The sequence below is a fragment of the Podarcis muralis genome, chromosome 13 (assembly GCF_964188315.1).
Source record: "Podarcis muralis chromosome 13, rPodMur119.hap1.1, whole genome shotgun sequence".
Taxonomy (NCBI): domain Eukaryota; kingdom Metazoa; phylum Chordata; class Lepidosauria; order Squamata; family Lacertidae; genus Podarcis; species Podarcis muralis.
Window position 1 is genome coordinate 4,775,082 of NC_135667.1, and position 26,939 is coordinate 4,802,020.

Below are 26,939 nucleotides of genomic sequence, written 5' to 3' on the forward strand. Positions count from 1 at the left end.
CGGTAAACCTCTGGTCTCGCCGGTCTTGGATCCTTCCTGTTAGCTTGTCTAATTCTGCGTAGTCCATCAATTTCATCCTCCATTCTTCTAATGTTGGTAGTTCTTTTTGTTTCCATTTTTGGGCCAATAATATTCTTGCTGACAGCATGCTTAAGGGAACATGGATATATGTCCATAGAGATTTGTGCCAGTCCCGCCTCAGAGACCTGCAATCACAATGATTTAGGGCAAATCAGGTGCACCTGGAAGGATCCATCATGATGCGGATGATACCTGAAGGTCCCAGAGTGGGTTACAGTAACACAAACAGCACAGTCCAGAACCACATAAAACCAACCCCAGATGCAAAGACAATTATGCACTAACGAAGAGTGTTCGGGTAGATTGCAGAAATACTGTTCAGCCATCAGGGGCTAGGGCCGTGTATTTTTGGCTGCAAGACTTCGGTCTTTGCAACCTTTTGGCCGGTTTGGTGGGGAAGGAAGGGCTGCTTCTGTGGCTGGGTCTCATCCATCTCCCCCTGCCGCCCCTGGTGCTCAGGATCATCAGCATGCTGTCTGCGGAGGAGAGGGGCCTCTTCCGGGAACGCATCCGCTACCTGGACAGGAAGATCCAGCCTGGCCTGAAGAAGCTGCTCTGGTCCCTCAAAGGAGCAAGCACCGTCTTCATATCGGAATGCCGGCTGCACGCCAGCAAGGTCAGGCTCAGGGGCGTCTTACCCACAGACAGATTTTGTGCCAGATTTTGGAGGGCGCCACAGGCTGAGTGTCTGGGAAGGAGAGTCAGGGCACGCTCCCTTCCCCACTCTGGGGCAGCCCGCTCCTCTCCTCTCAGCCACCCATCGGAGCATGCTGCGTCCGGCTCAGGGAAGCCCCTTTGCGTCCCCTCCTGCTGGGGCTGCCTGGGTGCCTTGTGGGTGCAATTGGGGTGGGCACAGGGCGGGGCAGGCATGTCTCTCCCACCCCTCTCTGGCTGCGTCGCTGCTTGCGCGCCTCCCTGCGGAGTTTGTGAGCAGAGCAGGGAAGCGCCCTGTGCAATCCTGGCACCGAGTGAGGATGGGACAGCTGCTGAGCCACCTGATCTGCTTGCTGGCCCTTTCCCGGATGGGGGCAGGTAAGGGGTGCTGGGCACTTAGAGGGAGGCTTCGCGGGAGGGCACAGGAGGCCTTCTGGGCTGCAATCCAGGTGCCTCTTACTTACGTGCAGCGCTGAGCGCACATTGGACCACGCAATGTAAACTAGCCTGACCAAAGTCCACCCCCCCCCCTTAAAAAAGGTTTATAACTCTGGGAAACGGGGGGGGGGGCAGTGGCAGCAGCGAGATATTTACACCATGGCGCCGGATATGCTTAAGATGGCCCTGGTCAGGCTGCTTTCTGCCCTGGGGTGCTGGGGACCCTGCAGGCCGCAGGAGGTCTTCCCTTCCCAGACCTCTGAGGGACAAGGTTGGCGGGCAATTCTAGGGATGTTCTGGGCAGGCTTTCCTTTCTCCAAAATATCTGTTCTGCCTTAGGACTTGTCTGCTCTCCACACCACTTACTGTGCCATGCAAACACTTATTTTCCAACGGGGGCTTATCTACACGTCCTCTTTTTCCACTGCTTTCCTCCGGGGAAAACTGCTCTTCGCCGCTCAGTTGGAGCAAATGGCAATTTGAGTTTCCCCCTGATTGCCATTTGCTCCGATCTATAGCTAAAGAGCAGGGTTTCCTTTGGAAAGGAGCGGAGCAAGGGGTTAAGACCCATGCTTTCTAGGCAGGGCACAAGTGAAGTTTGGACAAGCTCCTGACTGGGAGGCAGTTCTCTGGGCTTCCTCTCTGCTGCAGAGAGAACTTCTAAAAAGGAGCCAAAGCCCCCCCCCCCGACTTGGCCAGCCCCTCTTGTTGCTGGGCCCCCTTGTCTGAAGTCTTTCCCCACTCCCACAGTTATCCTCTGGTTGCCACCCCTCCTGTCCTCCACCTCTGGTGACTGTGGCTTCCTGTGGTGTTATCATAGTGGTGTGAACATCTGAGTCTATTGGGTTGTTTTTTAAATTTTTATTATGTATTTTGTGGCTTTAGATATTGATTTTATTCTGTGCAGCGCCCTGAAACCCCTGGGTATAGGGTGGTATATAAATTCAATTCATCATCATCATCTGCAGGCAGAGGATGGCGACAAAGGGGGACAAGTCCTCTCTCCCCAGATGAGCCAGAGCCCCCAGATACCCACCTTTCCATCTTCCTACTGTTAATATTATTATTACTATTATTTTAAATGCATGTTTAGCATCTGTAGAACCTGGGTGATATGAGGCCAAATGTACAGGCACTATTTGTGTGAGAAAAAAGCCTTCAGATGTTTCAATTTCTCCCCCTCTCGGCAAAATCCCTGCGGAAGCCCCTACCTGGCAGTGCTGCGATGTGCGGCTGCCCATTTCCCTTCTGCTCTTTTCCTCGTGGCTCCAGGGCTGGAGGAGGATTCCCCCAGGCCTCTCCTAATGCAGCAAGGAGGCTGGTCTCTGCACTAGGCATATGGGTTTGGTGCCTCTTCCAGCGCTACGTCTGCCCCGCTTTCCCCTCCTGAACCTACTTAAGTCTCTTCCTCCCCCCTTCCCTTTGGCTTTCCCACACAGGTGCAGAACATTGTGAATGAATACAAGGCCTCCACCTTGGCCATCGCCCGCAAGGCCCAGCAGATAAGCGAGGCTTTTCTGGTGCGCATCACTGGCAAAAGGGTCTACAACGACCTGGAGTTTGAGGAGGACCAGGAGGACCACCGGGACTTGGTGCAGAAGAAACTGGTCACCATCCACGAAGAGTGCATTGACATCATGCGGCAGACGTACGAAGTCTTTAAGAACGATGGGCCAGAGGTGAGGAGGCCGGGAAGGTCAGTCTTCCTGCTTTGCACAGCCTCGTTCGGAGTGCTTTGGAAAGAGCTGAACGACGCTGAAGGGAAGTGAAGCACACTGCGTGTTTGATTCCTGTATCTGCCAGCAGGTGGTGCTGTTGCTCCCCTTAGCTTTGTTGTGGAATGACAGTCCCAGCAGGGACCGTGACATTTCGCTGAAGTGCTGAGCGTGCATATGGAGGAAGGTGGGGCTGTCTGGGCATTGGGCCAGCTGTTCCCTCATTAACAGGCTCCGCTTTTCCTTGGCATCCCTGGGCAAAGTTGCTTCCAGAGGGATTCAGGGGCACAACTTGATCCTAGAAAGAGTGAACATTTCCCCACTTGTCCCTCCTCCCCCTCCTCCCGCCCCCCAGGTCCACCAGCACTGGTACAACTACACCACGAAGATGGACAGGATGATGGAAGACGCCCTGCGCCTCAATGTCAAGTGGTCCCTGATGGAGCTCTCCAAAGCCATCAATGGCGACGGCAAGAGCAGCCCCAACCCCCTCTTCAGGGTGAAGGTGATTCTGCAGGACAACTATCCAGGCCAGACCCCTCAGGTGAGCCTCTTGCCGCCTCCCACCTTGCCCTGCCCATGAGCTCTTCAGGGAAGCTGCTCCGAAGCCCCACATCTCGCCATTCACCTATTTTAATTTTGAAATGCAGGACCCCAGTGTCATGCCGCAAATTAATTGCAGGGTGGGAAGAATGTGTGTGGATGCCGCTGCGTCACATTTTGCAATTGCACGTGATGATTATGGTGAAATAAGCACTTGCTGATTTTAAAAAAAAAAGTACCAGGAGATTTTCTTTCTGCTCAGGTCCCAACCCTAGCCTGGGGCTCTGGGGTGGAGAGTGATGCTCAGTGCTTCTTCTCTCTTTTTTATATATATATATTTATTGATTTTAACATATAAATTATAAAATGTACCACAAAACTTATCACTTATACAATCTTTTTAGACTTCCATCGGCACCTCTGGTGATCCACCGTTTTAACCACTTCTTATGCATTTCTTAACTTTATATTGCCTTCACATCTCTTAACAAATCATCCTTCCCCTTCTCCATTTTTGCAATACTTCCAATAATACTCCTCACAAAACTTCTTGCAAACCTACACACGTCGTCTGATCTTCACAAATACTTTTCAAGTAGTCCGTCAATTTACTCCAGTCTTCCGTGAATTTACGGTCCGGCCGGTTTCGAATCCTTCCTGTTAGTTTATCTAGTTCTGCATAGTCCATTAACTTCATCCTCCATTCTTCAATCATCAGTAATCAGCGCTTCTTCTCTAGGGAGTTTGCTTTAGGGTTCTTCCCCCTTCCTGATGACCCGCTCCCTTTGGCTTCTGCAGGTGGAGTTTTCTCCAACGCTCGCCCAGCTGGCCAGCATGGTCAATGACATCAGCACCCACCTGATCACCAGCATCTCCGTCTTCCGCCACCTCCCAGAGATCCTCGTCAGGCGCAAGTTTCCCCGGGACCCCATCTACCTCCTCGTGGGTAAGGAGGCTGCTTTGGCTTGAAGGCGTTGTCCAGGCAGCTCAAACTGTCGGTTCTTCACAGACAGGCCTTCTTTGGGGCTTCTGTCCCTCTCCCATGCCAGGTCTGAGGCCACTGGGCCACCTCCTCTCACATTCAAAGCTTGCATCAAACAAAGCCCACCAGGACTGGGCGCTTCCGAGCCCAGCAAGGAATGACAGTCAATTCCAAAGTCTTATTCAGTTACTTGATGGGACGCGGGTGGCGCTGTGGGTAAATCCTCAGCGCCTAGGGCTTGCCGATCGCATGGTCGGCGGTTCGAATCCCCGCGGCGGGGTGAGCTCCCGTCTGCGGTCCCAGCTCTTGCCCACCTAGCAGTTCGAAAGCACCCCTAAAGTGCAAGTAGATAAATAGGGACCGCTTTCTAGTGGGAAGGTAAACGGAGTTTCCGTGTGCTGCGCTGGTGCTGGCTCACCAGTGCAGCTTCGTCACGCTGGCCACGTGACCCGGAAGTGTCTGCGGACAGCGCTGGCCCCCGGCCTCTAGAGTGAGATGAGCGCACAACCCTAGAGTCGGACACAACTGGCCTTCAGGCAGGGGTATTCAGTTACTTATTTCATACCTTATTTCAGGATTTCTTAACCCCACCCTTCAGCCAGGTTGCTGAGATGGTTTAAAAAACAGAATAAAAACAACGGGTTATATTCAATGTGATGCCAAGTAATGTGTCTAGTCGGCACAAGGATTTATGCTTGTTCAATGGAACTTGCCCCTCCTTCATGCCCCCTAAATCTGTTCTAGGGGCTCTGCGATTCCTCTGGGGGTGGGGATTTTGGAGAGGAGGGTTGCATAAATGTAAATCCTTGCATTGATGAGACGCCTTGGTTGGAGACTGCCCAATAAAGGCCGATAAAGGCATGCTAAAGGCAGGAGAATTGTAGAAGACCTGAATAAGCCGGTGAGCAGGGCGAAAACTATCTAAAAGCCTGGGAGAAAGCCTTTCAGGGGAAAAAACCCCCAATGGTTCAGTCTCGCCTTGGATATTGGTTGTCTCCAAGTGGCTTTAACTCCCCCATCACACTTGGAGACATTCGTACACACAAGCAGAAACACCTTTCGGATAAAGCCGACTGTTTTGTCTGTGATTGGTGCTGAAATGACATCGGAGGAAGCACCGGGTGAGCCTCTCTGAGGGCAGCATTCAATCATAATCATCAGGAAATGACATGCTTCTTACCCTCTGTATAGAGAACATTTGCATAAACATGGTAGATGCCAGGCCCGAGAGCTGATGGGCCTGGAGATGCAAAATGGGTGGCAGTTCCTGGGATTCGAACCCCAGTCTCCTAGGTCCTAGGCCGTGGGTAGGCAAACTAAGGCCCATGGGCTGGATCTGGCCCAATTGCCTTCTATATCCAGCCCGCAGACGGTCCGGGAATCAGCATGTTTTTACATGAGTAGAATGTGTGCTTTTATTTAAAATGCATCTCTGGGTGATTTGTGGGGCATAGGAATTCATTCATTTCCCCCCCAAAATACAGTACGGCCCCCCACAAGATCTCCACCACACCCCCTCCACCAATCCTCTTGCCTCTTGGTCTCTGCCTAAAATGGGGGGGGGGGGCATCAGAAGCCCTATTGGGGAGGGAGGAATGGTGTACAAATGGCATTAAACGGAAGGACAGTATAAGGGGTTTGGAGATGCCCAGAGCATGATTAAACAAAGCAGTGATTTGTGGAGTGCATTTTGTGGGGGCGACGGGATGGAATTTAGTAGCTGTGGAGTTTGTTAGTTTTGAGCTGGGAAGGCGGCTGAGCCAAGCTGGCCTCCCTGTTAGCTTGGGAGTCATTACATGGTCTTTAGCAGTCCTTGCGTAGTGCAGCTGGCAAGCCAAGGAGAGCTGTGGAATTTGCAAGGGGTTGCAGTCAAGGAGAGAGCGAGGGCGAGAGGTGCACTCTGAACTCCAGCCACGTATGAACCGACTGCGCACACAAGCTTTCGGCTCACCTCCTCCTGGCTTTTGTCTCCTTCTCCTCTTCTCCCCCTCCCTTCCCGCCGCTTCCTTCAGCCTCTTTTCTGGGCTGAGTCCCAGGAAGACTTGGGTGTTATTCTGCCGTTGCTGCTTTCCCTTACCTCCCCCCCCCCACCTTCCTCGCAGATGCTCGCACATTAGGCTTGTTTGTGTCGCCGTGTGTGATTCATGGTGCTGGTTTTGCATCTCCTGGAAGCTCTGCGGGAAGTCTGGGTAGTTAGGTGACGCTTGAGTAATAGAAGACCTGTGCGGGGAGGTTCAGGCTGAGCCGGGCGCCTTCCCCCGTATGCCGGAAAAGGGGTCAGGGAAAGAAGGTGCCTTTGGTTCGCACCTGATAATTGTTCCCGGCTTCTGCTAAAACAGCCTTTGCCAAGCTGGTGCCCCCTGGATGTCTTGCATCGCAACTGCCATCAGTTCCCCAGCAACAGAGGGCACCAGCTCTGCAAAGGATGCTGTAAAAGAAAGCCTGTAGGGCTTGTTTTGCTGGTGGTTTGTGAAGCTTGGAGGGGAGATGATGATGATAGCCAGATACCAGAAGGGCTGTCACATGGAAAAAGCTTGTTTTCTTCTGCTCTGGAGAGTAGGACCCGAACAATTGCAGGGGGTTGGACTAGATGGCCCTTGGGTCCCTTCCAACTCCAAAGATTCTATGATTCAACGGATTCAAGTCACAAGAAATGACACTGCGATTAAATGTTAGGAAGAACTTTCTGACCTTAGGAGCTGTTCAACAGTGGAATGGACTCCTTCCTTTACTGGAGGTTTTTAAGCAGAGGTTAGGGACGCGGGTGGCGCTGTGGGTAAAACCTCAGTGCCTAGGACTTGCCGATTGCATGGTCAGCAGTTCGAATCCCTGCGGCGGGGTGAGCTCCCGTCGTTCGGTCCCAGCTCCTGCCCACCTAGCAGTTCGAAAGCACTCTTAAGTGCAAGTAGATAAATAGGGACCGCTTTATAGCGGGAAGGTAAACGGCGTTTCCATGCGCTGCGCTGGTGCTGGCTCGCCAGCTGCAGCTTCGTCACGCTGGCCACGTGACCCGGAAGTGTCTCCGGACAGCGCTGGCTCCCGGCCTATAGAGTGAGATGAGCACGCAACCCCAGAGTCGGACATGACAGGCCCGTACGGGCAGGGGTACCTTTACCTTTACCTTAAGCGGAGGTTGGGTGGCCACCTGCCAGGGATTCTTGAGCTGTGATTCCTGCATTGCAGGGGGTTGGACTCGGTGGTCCTTGGGGTCCATTCTATGATTCCTTGGAAGACACCAGAGCACTGTATCACGGAAGGCGAGGATGATTCGGGAAAGGTTGCAGAGCTGGTGTCTCAGCACCCCCTTTGCCACTGGACAGGGTGACCTACCAGCTTCTGTCCTCCTGGGGCAGCTGGGAGACAGGGGGGGGGGCACAGTGCAGAAGGAAAGGGTTAACTCTGCCACCTCTGCTGCCACCAGGGCCCTGATCCAGATTAGGCTCCTCCCTTGTGTTACATGGAGGTAAAGGTAAAGGGACCCCTGACCATTAGGTCCAGTCACGGACGACTCTGGGGCTGTGGCACTAATCTCGCTTTATTGGCCGAGGGAGCCGGCATACAGCTTCTGGGTTATGTGGCCAGCAGGACTAAGCCACTTCTGGTGAACCAGTGCACCGCACAGAAACGCCATTTACCTTCCCTCCGGAGTGGTACCTATTTATCTACTTGCACTTCATGCTTTTGAACTGCTAGGTTGGCAGGAGCATGGAGGAGGCCCGTCCTGTTGCCTGCCCTGAATCTGCTGCCCATCCATGTTGGTTCCAGTATTCTCAGAGTGTGTGGGGGGGGGGGCGTTCCCTCCACCCCATCCTCCCTCCCGCTGTCTTTTTCCTTCTGCCCACCGTTTTTATTTTAAAAAACAACCCCAAACCTATTTTGAGGCATTGCTACTTTTGTCATTTTTAAAAAAACTTTCCAGTATATGAATCATATCATAACATATTGTCCTTTTTTTTTTTAGCTGTATGGTTTGCTGCCTTGTGTGGATATAGTTCAGAAAGGCAGTTTGTAAATATTTTAAATAAATAAATAAATAAATAAATAAATAAATAAATAAATTTGATCATGCTTTCTACCAATTTGCCCAATAAATCCTGAATCACTACTTCTTCTTTTATTAAAAGGAGCCTACTTTGGCTACTTTCAAAGCCTCTTGTTTGGAGGCCAATTTTTGTTAGATTTTGTGAGAGGTTCAGCAGTGTCGCCTTTGGGTTCCTTAAGAAGTCCTGGGGTGGGTAGTACCGGGGCCTGTGGCATGGCTAATTTTGATGGCACGGGCCCTCCTGCTCGTCTCCATTCTGCCTGAGGTTGAACGGAAAATAACATAGCGAAACTGACTTGCGAGGTGGTGTGTTGTTCGATAAGAGATTGAGTGTTTGGGTGGGGGGGAGGCTTGTTTAATTCCATTGTACACAGATTGTAAAATGACAGTAAAGGTATTATTATTATTATTATTATTATTATTATTATTATTATTATTATTATTATTAGATGCCTGGAAAGCATGACCTTGGTCCAGGAGGACTGGTGGCTTTACTGCCAGGAGCTGATGGCCTCGGCGTGGAGTTTGCTGGTGTCGCTGTCATGACAGCATCACAAATTTCTTCTTTATCCTCCCCCAGAGCGCGACGAGGACATAAAGAAAATCCAGGCGCAGATCAGCGCCGGCATGCAGTCCAACGCGACACACCTCCAGGCGTACCTGAAGACCTGGGATGTGTACCGCGAGATTTGGGAGGTCAACAAGGATGCCTTCATCAACCGCTACCGGCACCTCAACCCCCTGGTGTCGTCTTTCGATGCGGACACTGCTAGGTAAGAGGGTTTGAGGATAAACCTATAAGGGGCTCTTTGGAACGCCCCACGTTCAGAGGTGAGGGGGTCAACAACGATGCTCGCAGCCCAACAAGAGGAGAGGATTGTTCCCTTCATGCCCTGCCACTAAGATTGCGCCATCAGTTTTCCACCTGGAAAGTCCAGCTGGATCTCGTTCTCGGCTCTTGAGCCTGCAGACTGCAAGGCAGGATCAATACAATAGAAGTTGGCATTTGGGCAAATCCATAGGCACAGCGGGTGCAAATGCGGTTGCGCCAGAGAACTTCGCCAATGAAAGACCGTATGGAAGAAAGGCAGGGCTGTGCTTTGAAGGAGAAATGAAAGGGACCAGAAGACGGGGGGTGGGGAAGGGGGGTGCGATTCAGGAGGCAAAGGTTTGAGAGCTCCACTGAGAGGGCTGTGTAACTAGCAGGGGCCAGTCACCTGCTGGAAAGGTGGAATTTCCCCTTGCAGGCATATGGGGCCCAGGTTTCTCGTTCAGGGCCTGCTATCTCTCAGTTGCCAGTAGTACACCTGGCTTGATAGCAGTGCATATGGAAAGGATCTTGGGGTCTTAGTAGAACACAAGCTGAACACAAGTCAACAATGTGATGCATCCGCAAAAAAGCTAATGCTATTCTAGGCTAGTATCCAGGTCAAGGGAAGTAATGTTGTTGTTGTCGTTTAGTCGTGTCCAACTCTTTGTGACACCCTGGACCAGAGCATGCCAAGCACTTCTGTCTTCCACTGCCTCCCGCAGTTTGGTCAAACTCGTGTTTGTAGCTCGTGTTGAGAGCCAGTGTGGTGTAGTGGTTAAGAGCAATAGTCTCGTAATCTGGGGAACCGGGTTCGCGTCTCCGCTCCTCCACATGCAGCTGCTGGGTGACCTTGGGCGAGTCACACTTCTCTGAAGTCTCTCAGCCTCACTCACCTCACAGAGTGTTTGTTGTGGGGGAGGAAGGGAAAGGAGAATGTTAGCCGCTTTGAGACTCCTTCGGGTAGTGATAAAGCGGGATATCAAATCCAAATCCAAACTCTTCGAGAACACTGTCCCACCATCTCGTCCTCCGTCGTCCCCTTCTCCTTGTGCCCTCCATCTTTCCCAACATCAGGGTCTTTTCCAGGGAGTCTTCTCTTCTCATGAGGAGGCCAAAGTATTGGAGCCTCAGCTTCAGGATCTGTCCTTCCAGTGAGCACTCAGGGCTGATTTCCTTCAGAATGGAGAGGTTGGATCTTCTTGCAGTCCATGGGACTCTCCAGAGTCTCCTCCAGCACCAGAATTCAAAAGCATCCATTCTTCGGCGATCAGCCTAGTACTGGTTTATTTGGTCTTGGTCAGATGCCACCTGGAGTCCTGTGTCCAGTTCTGGGCACCACAATTTAAGAAGGATATTGATAAGCTAGAATGGGTACAGAAGACGGTGACCAAGATGATCAGGGGACTGGAAACCAAGCCTTAATGAAGAACAGTTGAGGGAACTGGGGAAGGTTAGCCCAGAGAAGAGAAGACTGAGGAGTGATATGAGAGCCCTCTTCAAACAGCTTAAGGGCTGCCAGCTTGTTCTCTGCTGCTCTGGAGGGCAGGACTCGAACCAGTGGCTCTAAGTTACAAGGAAGGAGAGTCCAACTAACCATCAGGAAGAACTTTGTGGCAGTAAGATCTGTTTTGGCAGTGGAACAGACTCCCACGGGAGGCAGTGGACTCTCCTTCCTTGGAGGTTTTTAAGCACAGGTTGGATGGCCGTCTGTCATGGGTGCTTCAGTTGAGATTGCTCATTGCTGGTGGTTGGACCAGATGGACGTAGCACAACGTTGCATGATGGGAACCTAGGAAGGTCCCTTATAGTGATTCAGACCGCCGGCCCATCTTGCTCACTGTCTGCCTACTGGCAGCAGTGTCTCTCCTGGGCTTCAGGCAGGACATTTCTCCCAGCTGTACCTGGGAAAGTTGCTGGCCTTGAACCTGGGACCTTCTGCATGCAAAGCAGATGATCTTCCCACTGAGCTACAGCCCTTCCCCATCAGCACATTCTGACAAGACAGCGAGATAGGAAGCTGTCCTACAGGGTAGCTTTGGGCTTTGGCATTAGGGACTTGTGGTGGGGCTGCCCCAAGTGAAGATAAGGCCGTTGCACCCTGGAGGCGCCGTTCGACCCTCTGTGTACACACAAAGGTTTGCGGATCAGACACCCCCCCCCCCACAGTGTTTTCCCTGCTGCCCAAGCCGGGGAGGGCAGTCTGTTTCCCCTCTATGTTGCAAACTCTTGTCGAACACCGCTGTGTGCTGCTCAGAAACTGCCCTTCCCCTTCCCCAGAGGAGGCTGGAATTCAGTGCAGCTTGAGCGATGGCTTTTGGGGGAATGAGCAGCGGGAAGAAGAAAACCTGTTTCCATGCAAATGTCAAAAGTGATTTTAAGAAACCCAAACCGGGGAGAGAAATACAGAGAGTCTGAGTGCAAGTTGGATGTTTGTACAGCTCTCCCCCTGGAGACGTCACATTAAGAGCTTTGTAAACAAGATCCAGCTGCTGCAGGAGACTCGGCAAATAGGCTTGGAAGCCCAGGCCGCCCTCGGAGACGCTGCCCGGCGGGGCTGGCCTTGCGAGAGGAGCCAGACAGCTTGGCTCAGGGGCTGTAAAAAACCTCCTTGCTGGGGCGGACAGCCTCTGCCCTTGGTGGGTGCCCCCTCCTCGGGACAGGAGGCAGGCACAGTCCATCTGGTGCCCTTATTGGGGTGGGGGGCGGCACGAAACTGAGTTTTCCGTGATGCATTGTTCATCACTTTTATGTGTTATCTAGCACCATCCGTGAGCCTGGTGCTTCCCTGAATGGGGAAAAGGGTCCCTGCCCCAAAGAGCTTGTAGTCTAAAAATTGACATAGGAGGAGCAAGAGGAGGAACAGTTCAGGGGGTTGGGTATATTTAGCTTGGAGAAGAAAAGATGGAGAGGTGACCTGAGAGCCATCTTCTGAATGGCTCTCACGCAGAAGACAGAGCCAGGAAGGAGATTCTGACTAAACATCAGGAGGAACTTTCTGATGGCAAGAGCCGTTTGACACCTTGGCCAGGTGGTTGACCCTCCATCGGAGGTTTTTAAACAGAGGTTGGATGGCCACCTGTCAGGGAGTCTTCGACTGTGTTTACTTAGGTCCCTTCCAACTCTATAAATCTAGGAGGGGAAGGGGTAAACAGAGAAATAAGATGTGGCTACAGCTTTGCACGCTCAGGCTTTGCTACAACAGAGCATGGGAGCTAGGGGCTTTGTGCCAAAGGATTAATGGGAATTGGGTTTGGGGAGAGAAATTAGGGTGTCGTGCTGGCGTTTCAGGAAGCAGCTGAAAGAATCAGCGAGAGAACTGGAGGGCTTTGGATGGTGGAGGCTGATGGGACGAGGGTCATAGGCAGGGCGTGCGGGGCGAGTTGGGATCTGAGAGCAGAGAGATGAGAGGAGCAAGGTCACAGAGGGGCTTGAAGGTCAGGGCAAGGTGCTTGTGCTGATTTGGAGAGCGGGCAGGAAGCTGGTGTAGGAAGGACTGGTCCAAGACAAAGGATGTGAAGATGCTACCTGCCCCCGCCACTTTCCATGTACATAAACCAACCAAACTAGAAGCTGAACCTTACAGGAGCAGTGGTGGTGTCATCCGCTACAACAGAGGCAGCAGGCTAGCTGGGGTGGAGTGGGTACCATTCCACACCTCTCAGCAATTGCCGCCGGAGGTGCCTGCCTCACTCTGCCTATTGGGAGGGTCAGTCTTGGCTGTAGGGATTTCAGGAGGGTTGTTGTCCGATCAGAGTAATGACAGAGGCCAGTGGCTTTGGCTGCAGGCCATTGGATGGAGGTGAGGGGATCAAGGGGAATGAGAGGAAGAACCGAGAGGGGAAGGTTGCTGTGTCCAGGTGAGAGATGGCCAGGGCGTGCTCCAGAGTTTCGCAGAGTGGTCTGTGTGAGAGAGAGAAAGAGGACTGCATTTTCACAGTGCTAAAGGGGGAAGCGACATGACTTGGCTGTGGACCGAATGTGGAGGAGAAAGGAGAGAGATGAGTCCCAGATAAATCACCCAGAGGTCACATGCCTGCTCAGCAGGGTGGATGGGAACGTTGTCGGTGGAAGAGGGAAGAGGGCGGGCTTGCGAAGAAAGACGAGGGGTGGTCTGAGACATGTTGAGCTCATCAGACGGAGTTTGGACTATTTACTTAGCCCCCTGCCTTTGGTATGCATGCGGAGGCTTGCCTGCTCTCCACCACTTGGAGAAGTTCGATTTCCTTCCTGCCGCCTTCCTTTTCTTTTTTGCCTGATGGACACAGCAAGGCATCTCCTCCGGCCCCTCGCCTTCGGGTCCTTTCTCCAGCTCGGGCAGGGAAGCTGGCGAGACTCCCTCCCTGCCTCCCTCTTCCTCCTCCTCCGAACCCGGTCAAGGCCTTGTGAGATGAAGGCATCCTGGCCGAGAGCGATTCGTGTGTACACGCGAGAGGGATAAACGGAAGGATTCCATCCCTGATCCTTTAATCTTTTAATAATTTATTGAACAAGCATGTTGAGTGCTTTGGAGGGAGGCAGCGAGAGAGAGAGACTCAGCTTTCCTCCCACCCCGCCGGGGTTCGCCTCTCTCTCGAGAGGGAGATGGGAGGCTGGGAGAGGACGCCAGGCGGCCTCCGTCTCCTCGGTGGTTCGAGCCTTGCCGCAGTTCAAAAAAAGCAAGGAAGACGGAGCTAAACAGCGGCGTCCTCCACTGGCCCGGTGTCACGGGCAGGTCAAGGGGTTCCCTGGGGCTGGCGGCTCTGGCGGAGGCCTCTTCAAAGCAGCTGCCGTTTGCCTTTTGAACTTTTTCGTTTACAGCATGTTTTACGAGCTTTTGATGCCTCCGTGTTCTCCGGCGTACTTCAGTAGCCGAATTCCCAGATTAAAGGCAACAAGCAAAAAAATAAAGAAAGCGACCCCCCCCCCCTAAAAAAAACCCCAACCACCACACTTTTGATGGGAAGTTAGTACAGCAGCCCATGAGTCACTGTCAGGAGAGGCTCTTCTGCCATGTTTTATCCCCACAGATGGCAAAGCCAGGGGGCCGAGGCTGTGGAGATGTGGCAGTGGCTGAGGGGAGCCAGACCTTCCTTGCGGCAGGATAAAGCTCTCCAGTCTCTTTTCTCTCTCTCACCCCCCCCAGCCCTCCCCTGCTGTGCTTTCCTGACTCAGCGCTTCTGACACGCCTAATTTACGGGCCCTGCGTGGGACAGAGGCGAATTTGGGCCCCGTAATGAGGGAGGCTCCCCTCCGCCCGATCCGTCTCTGCCAGGCCCCAAGCGCTGCCATTGCCCCCATTTGTCTCTTTGGAGGCCCCGATTGTGTTTGTTTCCTCCCTCTCCCTGTTAATAGAGTTTGGCTTTGTGTTCCCGGTGACCCGTTGACAGGGAATTAATAAATGAAACAGGAAGACTTAATAAGATCCCTTGGGGCCCGAAACAATTCTCCACCTGCTGGCCTTCCTTGCTTCGATGAGTCAGGAAGATAGGAAGGAAAGCTCTGTTTCAATTAACAAATATCTGCTTCTCCCTCCCCAAAGTGGCTGTTCCCATTGCGCAGCCCAGGAACAAGGCTGGACGTGGTCCGAGGGCCACTTTGCACCTTGCAAGGTCTAGACAGTGGCCTGTCTTCCTTTCACAGTATATGCATCATGGGATTCTACGTGAATATTCTTGCATGAGGGTGAATGCATGCTTTTGCCTAAAATCACCATTCCCCCCCCCCCAGGCATATCCAGATATTCCATCCCGCCCCCCAGCCTCTTCCAACTAGCTAGCCGAGAACGCGAAGCAGCGAATTAATCTTGGGATATTTAGATCTGGGTCAAATGATACCCTATTTAGAGTCTAGGTGAGGTGAGATTGCAGATTAGATGGATGTGATGTATTAAAGAATCTGGCTATAATCTATGTAGGTTACGCCTAGGTAAGTTAGATTCATTACTGTGACACCAGAGCATCTGCTGTTCAGGAGTTCAGCAAACTTCATCGGAATCTCAAGCAGCTTTGCAAAAGGCCCTTTTTCCTGCAGCGCAGGCGGGCTTTTGAGTGCAGATACGGCGTGCCCACCTCCTCTGAATACCAGTTGCTGGCAGGGGAGAGAGCTCCTGCCTGCAGGCCCCACTTGCGGGCTTCCCAGCGGGGCCTCTAGTTGGCTGGGGGGGGGCGGGGAGAGCAGGAGGCTGAGCTTGGGGAAAGAGAGCCCATCTTTGCCTGCAGAAGGTCCCAGATCCCACCCCTGGCATCTCCCGGCAGGACTGGGAAAGAGGTCTGCCTGAAACCTGGGAGACGTGTAGACGGTGCTAAACTAGGTGGATCCCAACTGGCTCACTAGGGGTAGGGCACCTTCCTCCATTCCCATGTGGCTGCTTTGACCTTTCGGTCTGATCCATCTGCCTCTGACGGGGGTCCACAGAAGGACAAAACATGTCTGCACAAAAGGCCCCACCCCTCCCTCCAGCTACCCTTGAGTTGTCAGCCCCTCTGTTGGAAACCTGTGGCACTACAGAATTACACCTTCCATCCAATTCAAAGTGCTGACCTTTAAAGCCCTAAACGGCCTCGGCCCAGTACCCCTGAAGGAGCGTCTCCACCCCCATCGTTCAGCCCGAACACTGAGGTCCAGCTCCGAGCGCCTTCTGGCGGTTCCCTCCCTGCGAGAAGCAAAGCTATAAGGAACCAGGCAGAGGGCCTTCTTGGTGGTGGCACCCGCCCTGTGGAACACCCTCCCACCAGATGTCAAGGAAATAAACAACTAGCTGCCTTTTAGAAGACATCTGAAGGCAGTCCTGTTTAGGGAAGTTTTTAATGTTTGATGTTTTAACGTGTTTTTAATACAGTGGTACCTCGCAAGACGAATGCCTCGCAAGACGAAAAACTTGCAAGACGAAAGGGTTTTTGGTTTTTTGAGCTGCTTCGCAAGACGAATTTCCCTATGGGCTTGCTTCGCAAGACGAAAACGTCTTGCAAGTTTGTTTCCTTTCTCTTAAAACCGTTAATACCCAGGGTGCATTGCTTGAAGAGGTGCAGTTGCACGCGGTGTGGTAGCCTTTTTTGAGGTTTTTGAAGACTTTGGTGATTTTTGAAGCTTTTCCAAAACTTCTTTTGAAACCGTGCTTTGCAAGACGGAGAATTCGCAAGACGGAAAATTCGCAAGACGAGAAATTCGCAAGATGAAAAATTCACAAGACGAAAAAACTCAGAACGAATTAATTTCGTCTTGCGAGGCACCACTGTATTCTGTTGGGAGCCGCCCAGAGTGGCTGGGGAAACCCAGCCAGATGGGTGGGGTATAAATAAATTGTTGTTGGTGTTGTTGTTGGTTCTTACATCAAAGCTGCTGGGAATTGGGAGTTACAGTTCAGCAGCATCCAGAGGGCTCCCCTGCATGTCGTTGTCTGACAGCGGTTCCTCTATCACAAAGCTGGAGCCTCTGAAAGGAGCGGGGCGGGATAGGATGGGGCTGAGGTCTCCAGGCACAACCCTCCTGCCTTTCTTACTATGCTTGTATGGCCCCTGCAGGTACATGGAGGTAGCCAACAACGTCCAGAAGGAGGAGACGGTGCTCAGCATCCAGTTTGTGCTGCTGGACTGCTCCCACCTGAAGTCCGCCGTGGTCCAGCATTGCAACGAGTGGCAGCACAAGCTCACCAACCTACTGAATGAAATGGCCACCAGCCGCCTGCGGGAGCTGTATGCCTACCTCCAGGACAACGCCGCCGAGTGAGTCCTGAGCCCTCCCTGACCCCCTCCCCCCGGAAGTGTTCCCTGCTAGCCTCTGGATCCTCCCTCTAACTGGACCCCCTTTGCCCCCCGCACAGCGTCAGCCGTCCGCCGCAGACCCTGGAGGAGCTCAGCCGGAGCCTGCAGCTGCACGAGACCCTCCAGAACGAGCTGCCCAAGATCGAGGGGCAGATCCCCCCCATCCACGAGCAGTTTGCCATCCTCGAGAAGTACGAGGTTGCAGTGGAGGAAGAGGTGCGAGGGGCTCTCTGGCGGCGGCAGGAGCAGGGCGGCGGCCTCCTCCTCCCTCTTTCCCTGCCAAAGTGATCCTGAGCATAATGTTCTCCTTTTCTGCTGAGGTAGACGCTCTCGGAATTAAGTTACGCGCCCTGCTGAGGGCAAGAGGCAGCCGCAAATCTGATTGATCTCTGGGATGAGGGTGGCAGGCGTGGTGGCGGGCAGGCAGAGCAAGGGAGCAGCTGTTTTTTGGGGGGGTGTCATGCTTCTCTCTCGAGTGCCTCCTTGCCTCTGCTCCCCTTCCTCTGACCTCTGCGTTCTCTTCCTCCTCCTCCTCCTCCTCTTCCTCCCTTCTCGCTTCCAGGTGCTGCAGCTTCTGGGGGAGCTGAACTCGGAGTGGCTGGCCTTCCAGCAGTGCATTCTGGACAGCGAAGCCATGCTGAAGAAGCACAAGGAAAAGTTCAAGACAGGCCTCATCCACTGTGCGGACGACTTCAAGAAGAAGGCTCAGACTCTCCTGCAAGACTTTGGCACCAATGGTGAATGGCCGCAGCGGGGAGCCCAGTCTCTCTCTCTCTGTCCCATCCACCCCCTTTCCCTCCTTGGTGGCCAGGTCTTTTTACAGCCAAGGGCACCTTTTCCTTTGCAAGTCAAAGAATCTCACCCCCTCCCCCTTGGTCGATTGTGTGAAACCTCAGCCTGGGCTTTGCTTGTTTTAAAGGCCTCCGAAGAATCTGTAAAGCAGCCCAGGCTCAATGGAAATCTGGCTCCTGCTGTTTTTACAGGCATCTTAAACTCTTAACTGGAGGTCTGCAGCCAGGGCTGCGTCTGGTAAATGTGCCTCCTGGCTCCCATCTGCGTGCGCCACAAGGGAGGCTTCTTGCCTGATCCTTTGTACATTTACTTGGAAGTAAACCCCCCTTGGGATTACTGTGCAGCAAGTTCATACTGTTCTCCAGGAAGGAGAAGCCGCCGTCTCTCCCGCTGCCTGGTCCCCAGCCACTGAAGCTGCCTTTGCAAGGAAGCGGCTTACCATTGGCTGTGGCAGCAGCCATCTTGTGATGGAAGGAAGGTGCAAACCTGCATGTAGTTACATGTGCAGTAAGAGCTGCTCAGCAATGGAATGGACTCTCTCAGAAGGTGGTGGGCTCTCCTTCACTGGAGGTTTTTAAACAGTGGTTGGGTGGCCATCTGTTTGGGGTTCTTTAACACTGTTTCCTGCATCGCAAGGGGTTGGACTAGATGACCCTTGGGGTCGCTTCCTGTTGGAGACTTGTGGAATTCAGTCGGTAGCTCACCACACCTCAACCCGTGGGATGTATGTGGAGCCCCAGCCGAATCTTCAGAGATTTCCTGCTCCCAGCAGAACGGCTTCTGCCTGAGTCCCCAGTTAAGGGGGAAACTTCTCTCCCATAAAGTAACAAAGTCTTTATTGTCTCCAGACATAAGACAAAGCTAAACACTCCTGTGGACTTTATACAGTACTTCTGGTCTTTGAAGTAAAGCTGCATATGTATGGAGAAATTCGCTAACACTATCGCCATGCTAGCTATCGCTGCTGTGTAAAACCTGCAGCCTCTTCCCCTGACTCTCACGGATTGAGAGTCAGACCCTGACAGCAAACAGGACGAGACATGGGCATGCATCAGGACAGGACTTCGCATAACGAAAGCATTCCCGAAATGGGAAGGCGAATGAGTCATCAAGTCGCACACTCGACCTTGCTGGTGTTGCTGTGATAACCCAGTGCACCTGCTCTCTTATCTTGGAACAACCAGACGTAGGGGATGTGCTAACTCAAAACATGAGCCCAAGCACTGTGTCATTCAAACCATTGTTCACATTGCACCCAAACTTCCAGCTGTACAATTCTATGGCGGGAGTAAGCCTCTGTCCTCGTTGGACTGACGTCCTAGCACACCTGTAAGCAGGTCTCTGTCTTTCTCACTCAATGCCCTTCTCTGCCCCCACCCTGGCCAGGCAGACTTAGTCTGCCCTTCATGGGAAACCTCACCACCGCTAGTGCCATTCAGGATAAAATTCATTGTGGCCTGTGTAGCTAGGGTTCCCCCGTAGCTGTGAGGTGGTTCATGGATCAATACACACACCATGGTCAGCTTTTCATAGTTTTAAATCCAGGAATCAGAACCGCAACACTTGACTCCAGAACTGAGCGCTGCTGCCTTCACCTGTCATCGCCTTCCTCCAGACTCCTTATCCAACTGGACGGCCAACCAGAGAGGGCAGGGAGGAGGAAAAGGGCTTGGGGTTATTGACTTCTCTCTCTCCTCCCATGCTAGGTCCTTTCACCAGCGCCTTGTCGGCCGATGCTGCTCTGGAGCAGATTGCTGAAATGAGGCGGCTGCTGGCCCAGATGAAGGAGGAGGAGAACACCCTTCGTTCTAACCTGGGCATCTTTAAGATCGACCAGCCGGCCTCCAAGGACCTTCAGAAGCTGGAGAGGGTAGGATTGGCTCTGCAGGGAGGGAGCTTGTCTTGACCGGCCCATCCGCCACTTCCTGCACCAGAAAGAAGGAAGCCCAATTCTGGGGTAGGCCTGTGGGGGAGCTTGCTGTCGCTGACCTCTCTTCCTCACCCCCTGCAGGAGTTGGATTACATCCAGCAAGTGTGGGAGATCACCAAGGAGTGGGAGGTCCACTGGAACGAGTGGAAGGTAGTCAGCTTCAAGACCCTGAAGACGGAAGTGATGGAGAACATAGCATTCGCACTTTTCCGCAAGCTGAACAAGCTGAGCAAAGAGCTTAAGGTAAGGGGCAAAGCGTGGGTCGTGTCCCTGCGACGATGCCCAGCTGACCCTTCTTAGGGCCTAAGGTGGTCATTTTCCGATTGGGTGCTCAAAAAGGCATTTCGCAGGATTTTCCTTCTGTGTTTCCATCCTAAGAAAAGCAATATCAGGCTTCGGGGTGGCTGTGGATAAGCAGAACAAAGCAAATATAGTCTCTGACCATTTAAATATATTTTAATGATCACAGCGGAAGAACAAAAAGTCCATTCTCGGAGTAAAGGTGCTCCCAATTAAGGTTTACACCCACTTCCCCCCGAGTCACCCGAGTCACTTCCTCGTCTTGCAACCTGATCTTGCAACCACTATGCCTTCTGTGCAGCTACCTCATCTAACCTCTGTGACCTTGGACTGATCGGTTGGACCCTTTCCAGTGAACCGGTGTCTGTTAACTCTCTCCCTCCCAGTTCTTCTTCTCCTAGCTGTTCACCACCCAGTTCTTCCTAACTTTTGTCTTCTGAACTATGTCCCTCTGCGAACCACTGGTCCAAATCTATACTGTCCCACTGCTCCTGGGAAGATTCAGGATCCTGATCAGGAGCAGAGGGAGAGGGAGGCTCCCACCATTCCTCATCTGTGCAGCCCTCCTTATCACGGTCCCTGACAAGCAGTCTCCCAGGATTAAAGGTGGAGGCATCACTTCAATTGCTGCACTGGGTGGCCTGGATTCTGTCTTCTTGGGAGAGGAGGCAGGTGCAGCAAGATGAGTGCTGAAGGGCCCATTGGCAGTTGCCTGCAATCCCAATATTAGTTCTGATAATAATAATAATAATAACAACAATCCTGCCCATCTGACAGGGTTACCGCAGCAGATGTTTTTCAGCCTTCCACAGTTGTTATAATCTCCCGCCGACTGTTTTCTGACTTTAGGATCGGAACTGGGAGATCATTGAGACCTCCAAGTCGAAGATCGAGCAGTTTAAGAAGACCATGCCCTTAATCACAGACCTCAGGAACCCGGCCTTGCGAGAGAGGTAGGCAGTTCGATTACTGGCTAGGCTGTTCCTTTTGGGGAAGGTCAGTCCTATGGAGCTGAAAAAGAAGGGTGGACCATGGAGAGCCCTCCGTGACATGACCAAGGCCACAATGAATGGTATACCTCCTGCAGACGTTGTCCAAGCTCCGAGCATAGATTTAGGATGTCGTTTGTGAGCTGAGAAGAGCCCTGTTTCCCATGAAGGCAATGTTACTCCACACCACTGTGGAACAGGCCGTCCTGGATATATTTTGGGTCTTGCACACCTGGTGGTTGCAGGGGCTCCTGGCCCCTACCCCATGATTTCTGATAATGATTTTCAGGTGTCCTTGGGCCTGGGGCAGTAGCCTATCTTCTCATCAACAAAGCAAAGTGGGCAGAGACCAGGGCGGTGGAGATGAGATGCTGGGAATTGTCTGGCCAAGAGGAGAAGTTCCCCAGACTGCCCATGAATAGCCAGGGTTCAAAGGCATAAGAAAGATTCTTCTCGGTGCTGAAGTGCTCAGCTCTTCACCCGGAAAAGAGAGAGCTCCTCTGACTGGCCTGTTCTGGTTCCCTGCAGGCATTGGGAACAGGTGAAGGACCTGGTCCTCAGGGCATTTGACCAGGATGCTGAGGATTTCCGGCTGGAGAACATCATTGAGCTTGGTCTGGATAAACACGTGGAAAAGATTGGCGAGATCTCTTCCTCGGCCACCAAGGAGCTTGCCATTGAGCAGGTAGCGTCGGCGGCTCTGGGGCCCTGCCCCATATTTCCTCTGAAGGAAGGATGCTCTGAGCATCACTTGCAGGGGCCCCACTTCATCTCCAACTGGATCAGACCAGCTCCTCCCCTCCTTTACCACCCACCTGCCCGTCACCTGGTTCCCATTTCCCTTTGCTCTAAATGCCTGTAAATGGCAGGGAGTCACTTTTTTTGACTGTATCCCACCTGACATCATACATAACCTCAGGTGGGTGTGGCTTGGGGAAGTGGTCCTGCTTCTTTAGCCACCGGGTGCCCAGCCTCCAGTCTCTCTCTCTCTCAGCATTGGCAATTGGCCTTCGTTCCCTTCCCTGCAGGCTCTTGCAAACATTGCCAAGACCTGGGACTCCACCACTTTGGACATCGTGCCATACAAGGACAAGGGACACCACCGTGTCAGGTAGGCCCAGTGCAGGAGGTGTAAAAAAAGGGTGGCCCCTTCACCCAGGATGGCGGCACATGCCATAGCAGGACCCAGGTTGCACTTCTGTCATGGGCTCTGGCTAGCATCTCTCCAGTTGGGCTGAATAGCTTTAAACATCTGGTCCCCTCTTTTTTAGGTTTTTGTCTGCTGTCCATATCCCTGATTTTAAAATTTTGTGTGGTTGCCTTATTTTTGTTCATTTTTTTAATGCTCTCATTAATACTTTTATTGTTGCAAGCTTCCACAATCATTGCTGCTGCGGTGCAAGGGCAGAGCACAGTTTTTCTGAAGGATAAATAAATAAAACGACCCGGGAGATTTAGGAGCTTGTGGTCCAGACACTGTCTAAAGTGGGGTTTGTCAGTCTAGTTATGTTGGCGTACATTCCAGCCCAGCCTGAAGCCAGAGAGGAATTCTGATCTTGCATGCGTGCTCTGACCTTACAAGGGTTCCAGGCTTTGGGCCCTGCCTGCGAAAGCCTGTGCTCACGTACTCCCCATTTCTGCAGAGGAACCGAAGACGTCTTCCAGGCTCTGGATGACAATCAGGTGGCCTTGTCCACCATGAAGGCCTCGCGCTTCGTGAAGCCCTTTGAGAAGGATGTGGACCGCTGGGAGCGCTGCCTCTCGCTCATCCTGGAGGTGATTGAGATGCTGCTGACGGTCCAGAGACAGTGGATGTACTTGGAGGTGAGGCTCGCTTTCTCCAGAAGGCAGAAAAGGCGGTAGCAACAGCAGCGGCGGAGGAAGCTGCTTGGGCGCCCATAGGGGGTCTGCTTGCCTCCTCCCACTCAGCCTCTCTACAGCTGGGGGGGAGGCAGCGGGCGGACTGTTTGGGCAGCGCGGAGCCTGCGTGCACCCAAGCCACCACGTCTTTCCCAGGAGAGACGTGTGGCTCGGGTGCACTGCAGGCCCCGCATGAGTGCTGCCCAGCATTTTGCCACCCCCCTCAGTGGTGACACCCGGGACGGATCGCCCCCACCGCATCCCCCTTCCTCCACCCCTGAGCAGCAGGCACTTGGGGGCTTCACTGTTGGAAATGAGAAACTCTCTCTCTCTCTCTCTCTCTCTTTGGGCAACAAGTCGCCGTTCTGTCTTGGTGCTATCAGACAGGCCTCTGAGCTAGCGTTAAGTGTGAGCAGATCAGAGAAGGGGCATTAAAGGGTTTCAGTGATGGCTGTTCTGCATTTTCCACAGAAAGAGAAAGGAAAGAAGCAGGTCCTTCCTTCGTGCTCTCTTTCAGTCAGAAAGCAAGGGTAACTTTTTAAACAGAATCTGAGAGAGGGTGAAATTACCCACAATCCTCAGGACATGTTGCACTGGATCCTGCTGCACAGAAAATGTGGCACCATTTTGAAGGAGGCCCGGCCACCTCTGTAAACACCTCCATTGGTCCAGAGGACTCCGGGTGACTTAATATCTTCTTGTCTTCCTGGTCATTTTCTGGATCTTCTCCCTCCTTGAGTAGATTCCTGCTCCCAGGAGACTCCTGGCAACCCAAGAAGCCCTCCTACACTGCCTCTGAGCTTCCTAGGGTACCCTGCTGCCTTTGCCCTTGAGGCCCAGGGGTGAAGGGAGAGAGTTCAGGATCAAGGCTGGGCTCTGGAGGTGGTGGGAGGGGTTGTTGCAGAGGTCTGCCAGATGAAACTTCCACATGCCAAGGCACTTCTGGTTGCCTTGGAACCTTTGCGGAAGAATTTACTGTTACTCAGTATGGAGGAATGGTGGTGGCAATTAATGGAAGTAAAGTTGATATTGAAGAAAAAACACGGTTGACATTTACCAATAGTAATAACAATTCAAGAACCCCTATTGCACTTTTCGCGGGGAGAAGAAATGAATGATTTTGAGACACTTTGACTTAAAAGCAATAATGTTTAACAGGAAGTGGAAAGGATTGATGGTTATCATAGACTGAATGTCTTGTTTTCTTCTTTTTGTAATATAACCAGCAGATGGAAAATCAGAAGCCCTCTTTATCTTTATTGTTTCTTTTCCCTTTTCTGTTTTTTTCTTCTCTTCATTTCTCTCTCTCTCTTTCCTTTCTTCTTCGTGCTTCTTTCTCTTTCCTTTATTCTTTTCCTTCCTCTCCTTTCGTTGTTCTTGTCTCTCTTTGTTTTCTTCTCTTCTTTCTTTGGTGTCCTCCACTCGGGGCCTTTATTGGGGTCCAGAGATTGCATACTCATGGGAGCGGTAGATGATTGATGGAGGACCCTGGGTGGGAGGCAGGGAAATGTTGGTCTTCCAGGGTGAGAGGCTGGGAGGAGAAAGGAATACCTGGGGTCAGAGCCAGGAGGAGCTCTCTGTGGGTGCTAAGGGTTAAGAACCACCATCAAGATGAAACTCTGTGTTTAACTTATTCTATTTTATACTTTTTGTAGCTGTTTTTTAAAAAATTATATTAGTTTACTATACCTTAGGGACGCGGGTGGCGCTGTGGGTTAAACCACAGAGCCTAGGACTTGCCGATCAGAAGGTTGGCGGTTCGAATCCCCGCGACGGGGTGAGCTCCCGTTGCTCAGTCCCTGCTCCTGCCAACCTTGCAGTTCGAAAGCACGTCAAAGTGCAAGTAGATAAATAGGTACCGCTCCGGCGGGAAGGTAAACGGTGTTTCCGTGCGCTGCTCTGGTTTGCCAAAAGTGGCTTAGTCCTGCTGGCCACATGACCCAGAAGCTGTACGCCGGCTCCCTCGGCCAATAAAGCGAGATGTGCGCCACAACCCCAGAGTTGGCCACAACTGGACCTAATGGTCAGGGGTCCCTTCCTCCGAGGAGGTCTCCCCAAGAGCCTCTCAGATCTTCTGTGCTGCTACTGTGGGCAAGGCAGGCAGTGCCTTGTGACCTCCACCCCCAAAAGTGCAGGTGATCCCAGCGATTTGTGCCTCACCCTCACCTTCTTCCTCCTCCCGCCCCCCTTTCCTAGAACATCTTCTTGGGGGAAGACATCCGCAAGCAACTGCCTGGTGAGTCGTCCTCCTTTGACCGCATCAACAGCAGCTGGAAGACCATCATGGACCGCTTTGTGAAGGACAACAATGCTCTCCGTGCCACACATTACCCAGGTGCCGCTGCTGCTGTTGCTTTGCGGGAGGGGATGCAAGGAGAAGCAAGGGGGAAGGTGACAAAAACTCTGGGGCGGGGCTGTGCCCTCCCGATTTGCAGGAAGGAGGCCCCAGGTTCAGCCCAACACAATAGCCTCAGGTGACAGGTGATGGGAGAAGTCTCTCTCACTGCCGGAGACCTGAGAGAGCAGTTGCCAGCCAGAGGCAGCAACACTGGACTAGATGGGCCCAGATGGTTTAAGGCAGCTTCCTATGAAACATTAGGAAGAGCTTTCTGGCAGCAAGAGCCATTCAGGACAGACTGCTTCGTAAGGGGATGGGCTCTCCTTTGCTGGAGGTGCTTCATCTGTCAGGGATTTAGTTGTGATTCCTGTATTGCAAGGACTTTATGACCCTTGGGGGTCCTTTCGAACTCTGTAATTCTGTGATATGTTTGTAAGTTGCTGGTTGCTTGCTGGACGGGCAGCATAGCTGTCAACTTTCAGATTTGAAAATTAGGGATCAGCAGCCTCGAAAATAAGGGATCAGCAGCCTCACCTGTCCCGGGGACAGTCTACGGGATATCTAACAATCCGGGATAGCAGCGGGAAACAGCGCTAGAATAAGGGAATTTCCCGCAAAAAAATTGAAGGTTGACAGCTATGACGGGCAGTCCTGTTTGGTGCAGTGCGATTAACTGTGACAAGGGTAAGGGAAGTAGGGGGCAGGCTATACAGGACCTTGCTAGTTATCTCCCGCTTGGACTACTGCAATGTGCTCTATGTGGGGCGACCTTTGAAGGTGACCTGGAAACTACAACTAGTCCAGAATGTGGCAGCCAGACTGGGGACTGGGAGCGGCCGCCAGACCACTTAACACCACTCCTGAAAGACCTACAGTGGCTCCTACATTCAAAGTGTTGGTGCTGACCTTGAAAGCCCTAAACGGCCTCAAAGGCCCAGGATACCTGAAGGATCTCCACCCCCATCATTCAGCTGGACACTGAGGTCCAGCTCCGAGGACCTTCGGGTGGTTCCCTCCCTACGAGAAGTGAGGTTGCAGGGAACCAGGCAGAGGGCCTTCTCGGTAGTGGCGCCTTCCCTTTGGAACACCCTCCCAGCAGATGTCAAGGCAATAACTCTCTGACTTTTAGAAGACATCTGAAGGCAGCCCTCTTTAGGGAAGTTTTTAATGTTTGATGTTTTAACGTGTTTTTTATATTGTGTTGGGAGCTACCTAGTGTGGCTGGGGAAGCCCAGCCAGATGGGCGGGGTATAAATATATTATTATTATTATTATTATTATTATTATTATTATTGCTGCAGCATGGGCACTTCAGCACCTGCAGAAGATGTGTGGATAGGCCAAAGGGGGTGGGTTTCTTTTCCAGCGGCAGTGGGGCCATTGGTGACTGTTTTGTGATGCTCCCCCCCCCCCAGGACTGTTGGACAAGCTGGTGGAAATGAACAGTGCTCTGGAAGAGATCCAGAAGTCCCTCGACATGTACCTGGAGACCAAGCGCCACGTCTTCCCCCGCTTCTACTTCCTCTCCAACGACGACCTGTTGGAGATCTTGGGCCAGTCGCGCAACCCGGAAGCCGTCCAGCCCCACCTCAAGAAGTGCTTCGACAACATCAAGTGCCTCAAGATGCAGAAGGCAGGGACACGCCCCCGCCCCCCACATACCAGCCCCCTTGACTGCCAGCGACTGCCCCCATCCTTACAGCAATCCCCACTTTGCTTCTTCCC

General features: G+C 52.5%; 1 protein-coding gene across 3 annotated transcripts in view; it reads left to right on the forward strand.

The window, feature by feature from the left end:
- DNAH2 (dynein axonemal heavy chain 2) overlaps positions 1–26,939 on the forward strand; it is a 142,709-nt gene that overhangs the window by 49,483 nt on the left and 66,287 nt on the right. For all 3 annotated transcript variants that reach the window (XM_028701690.2, XM_028701687.2, XM_028701689.2), the window contains exons 16-31: positions 541–697; positions 2,613–2,852; positions 3,244–3,432; positions 4,230–4,377; positions 9,036–9,228; positions 16,766–16,966; positions 17,065–17,221; positions 17,568–17,742; positions 19,504–19,667; positions 19,809–19,970; positions 20,877–20,980; positions 21,545–21,701; positions 22,045–22,127; positions 22,660–22,840; positions 25,073–25,211; positions 26,630–26,847. In XM_028701690.2, the coding sequence (XP_028557523.2) occupies positions 541–697; positions 2,613–2,852; positions 3,244–3,432; positions 4,230–4,377; positions 9,036–9,228; positions 16,766–16,966; positions 17,065–17,221; positions 17,568–17,742; positions 19,504–19,667; positions 19,809–19,970; positions 20,877–20,980; positions 21,545–21,701; positions 22,045–22,127; positions 22,660–22,840; positions 25,073–25,211; positions 26,630–26,847 (2,668 nt within the window). The remainder of the gene's footprint in view (positions 1–540; positions 698–2,612; positions 2,853–3,243; positions 3,433–4,229; positions 4,378–9,035; positions 9,229–16,765; positions 16,967–17,064; positions 17,222–17,567; positions 17,743–19,503; positions 19,668–19,808; positions 19,971–20,876; positions 20,981–21,544; positions 21,702–22,044; positions 22,128–22,659; positions 22,841–25,072; positions 25,212–26,629; positions 26,848–26,939) is intronic.